The 3,518-nt window shown below is 36.2% G+C and overlaps 1 protein-coding gene across 1 annotated transcript; it reads left to right on the top strand.

Annotated features, from left to right (window-relative positions):
* Positions 1-1,575: 1,575 nt before the first annotated feature.
* LOC149250821 (uncharacterized) lies at positions 1,576-2,079 on the top strand. The gene has a single exon (XM_089453760.1). The coding sequence runs from the start codon at positions 1,576-1,578 to the stop codon at positions 2,077-2,079; it is 504 nt and encodes a 167-aa protein (XP_089309886.1).
* The last annotated feature ends 1,439 nt before the right edge of the window (positions 2,080-3,518 follow it).

Genomic DNA, 3,518 nt, shown 5'->3' with positions numbered 1-3,518 from the left:
ATCACAACATATCTTACAAACATAAATGACAGAATTAAATAGATAACCACATGAATTTCTTCAACATCCTTCTTTATTGATCTTCAATATGAGGTTACAGACTCAAACTTCCCTACGCACTCATCTACAGGGGTCCACGCACTTAGCTACGGACTCTACTATAGGCCTTCGTGCACTTAGCTATGAAACCTTTTCCCTTTTGTCTACCCGTTGCTTACTTGCCCTACTTTCCCCCTCTGAGACATAAAACATAGATCAGTATTTGCCTTAGACTCTCTAAGACACACCTATTTATAACTTTTTACATACAATCCCATGGTCCGCAGATAATGGGTAGATCTCAAAATTGACTCAACTTTACATAGACAAGGAGCTAAAACCCCTTTTAACTCCTAACTATCTACATGCTCCGCATCCACAAATTACGGAGACTTTACATATTTTTACCAAAATTTACATCAAAACTTATGTTATTAACCCCAAAAGTGACCGAGGGGATCCCATCCCAATAGAGTAGGAATCTCACTAAAATCGAGATCAATTACACACATGTGGATATGCTAGCTTTGGTCGCTGTTGAAGTTATTCAACGTTTTTGTCACTATATACTTTTGTAAAAAACAACTGTCATTTTGGATTGCAACCCTATGATGTATATTATTACCAAACAATTGTTAGGGGGCAAATATTTCAAATGGATAGTGATTTTACAATAATTTGATTTGGATTTCGAAAGATCTAAATCAAAGAAATCTTTTTTTTTGCTAAATTGTTGTGTGACATTCCCCATACTCACATAGAACCTGTGGCAGAAGATTCTCTTGCTAATGAATCTCTCATTCTGATCAGTACGTCTAATCCATGGTATGGAGATATCATTATACATCTTCAAACATAGACTTAAGCCTGATTTATCTCAAACTCATCGTCATCAAATCTGGTACCAATCGCAATAATACAATATTGTTTGTGACACTCTTTACCGTCGCGGTATTGGTTCTATTTTTTGACGTTGTTTAACTCACCAAGAGGCTGAAAAAGAATTAAATGATTTCCATTCTGGAACATGTGGTAGTCATATGTTTGGGTATGCTACTGCCCAAAACATATTGCGCACTGGTTATTTTTGGCCTTCCATGTTTAAAGATTGCATAATTGCATTCAGAAAATGCCATAATTTCCAGGTCTATGATCATAATATGTGAACACCTCCAGCTCCTCTTTACCCTATTATAGTTGTTGGTCCTTTTGAAAAATGGGGCATAGATTTCGTCACCTGTAACCCCCACTCAGTCTGGGGCATGGGTATATTATCCTTGTAGTTTATTACTTTCTGAAATGGGCTAAAGCAATGCCTACATATAAAGACGACGACGAAACTGCAGCAATTTTCATTTTCAATCATGTGATTGCTCGATTAGGTGTGCCACAAGCCATTGTTATAGACTATGGTAGCCATTTTCATAACTTTATGATGATTGAATTATTAGCACAACTTGGCCTATGCCATGGTAGCTCTACTCCTTATTATCCACAAGAAAATGTTCAAGTCGAAGCTGTCAATAGTTAACAAACATGATTAAATGGATAGTTGGTATTAGTAAAGGAAACTGGAATACCATGCGTTTTCCAACATTGTGGGCATACCGTACTACTGCAAAAACATCTATGAGTTTTACTCCTTTCCAACTTGTTTATGGTTTGGAGGCAATATTACCGATTGAATGTGAAATTCCATCTTTGAAACTAGCCATCGAATTGTTACTAGCTACCTCTGTAGAGGAAGAGCATTTTTTACACTTAGCACGTTTAGATGAGACTTTCCATGAGGCTAAATTAGCTAGCAAGGCTCATAAAAAATGTGTTAAAGGGAAATTTGATCAAAATGTGAATCCTCATGTATACACAGAAGCTGACCTAGTCTTAGTTTATGATCAAGCTCATGAAGAGTTAGGTGCAGGAAAATTCGAGCCTATGTGGCATGGCCCTTACATTATAAAACACATATTAGCTAAAGGAGCCTATGAACTGGTGGATTATGATGGTATTCCTTTTGGAAAGCCCAGAACTGGTATTTAACTAGAGAAATATTATGCATAAAATATTTTGTGGATATTTGTACATTATTTGTAGTTTTTAGGTGTGTGCAATAGTTAATATTTTACAATTTCCTACTACTTATCCTTCTTATCTTGTTTTGCGCTTGATTTGTAGATGTCGATGTTCCCTCAAAATTACATTGGCTTTTTTTATGGTGCTAGTCATAGTACTCAGAAGTTTTCTTCTGGATCCTGTGCTATTTATCCACCTAGTGAGTAGTTAGTCTTTATTCATGGAATATGCCTAGGTCAAAGAATGAATAATATAGCAGAATATTGAACCATTATCTGATGCCATATCATTCGGTATTGAATGTTTGATTGTTAGGTTGGATTCACAACTCGTAGTATTACATTTAAATGTTGTCTATGGAGTAAGAAGTTCATCAATGTTAAGAATGTTTTTATGGGTCTGTCTTTTGAAAAGGCAGTTTGATTACATTAAATATCAACACATTCCAAGAAATTTCAACACACTAACTAATGCACTAGCTAATAATGTGTTAAATATACATTTGTGACATTTGTAAGTAAAAATAATATTCATCCACATATTGATCAAAGATGAACTGAAATCAAAAGTATAGTCTTAATTAGCATAAAGTTTGTATAAAAGTGTTTCATACAAAAATATGTCATTTGAGGAAATATGGACCTGTGGCCTTTATTATCCAAATATGACAATACAAAAATCAAAATTTTACCCTAAAAAACTAAGCATCTAAGCATGATGATACTCATCATAGCAAACTATGGCACGGGCAACCCGACGTAGCAATCACCTAAGTGGTCCTGGAACTCCAACCATGTGCCACTGGTACCAAATAGGTATGTCATCTGTACTAGTCTCTAGGATGTCTAAAGTCAAACTCTCCAGGTTGTGTTCTAGCTCTATTAATGCCTCCACTAGATTTGGGTTAGCTTCCGCAACTAGTATAGGCTGCTCAGCTCGCTTGTCAAAGCATCTCAGCTTTGGTGGTTGGTTTAGGCCCACATATGCATATGAATTTCACACAATTATCCTTTGAATACAAAAAAAACACACAAAAATTAAAAATTAAATAAAACATATCAAAATGAGAAATTCTTTCCTTGGTCACCCCACTGCATCCCTATTGGAAGTGGGATATCAAGGTCACCTCTATAATCCATCCATGCATATGGGAAGTCCTCAATTGAAATGATCTGTTGGCCCAACCAGTCAAAAAACTTAGGGGTATATCTTACTACTGGTCCATCACCTCCATGACATGCCATAAGCGAGACCCATCTCAGCATACGTCGATCCCAGGGACCTCCCTCATCTACTAAAATTTGTTGTAGCCGAAGGAGTGGAATCCTCTATAGGGAAAAGGAAACTAGAATGGAACCATAACTGAAGTTCTTTAGCTTTCCATTTTTACATATGATTAGTTGCCC

This window comes from Pinus tabuliformis, chromosome 7 (assembly GCF_031772625.1).
Source record: "Pinus tabuliformis cultivar Carrire ecotype Pingquan chromosome 7, CPIR1, whole genome shotgun sequence".
Classification (NCBI taxonomy): domain Eukaryota; kingdom Viridiplantae; phylum Streptophyta; class Pinopsida; order Pinales; family Pinaceae; genus Pinus; species Pinus tabuliformis.
Note: the sequence above shows the minus strand (reverse complement) of the source record. Positions and strands in the feature narration are given on the sequence as shown.

Bases quoted from the DNA above. Each gene is read 5' to 3' on its own strand.
- LOC149250821 (XM_089453760.1), top strand. From the start codon at position 1,576: ATGATTAAATGGATAGTTGGTATTAGTAAAGGAAACTGGAATACCATG.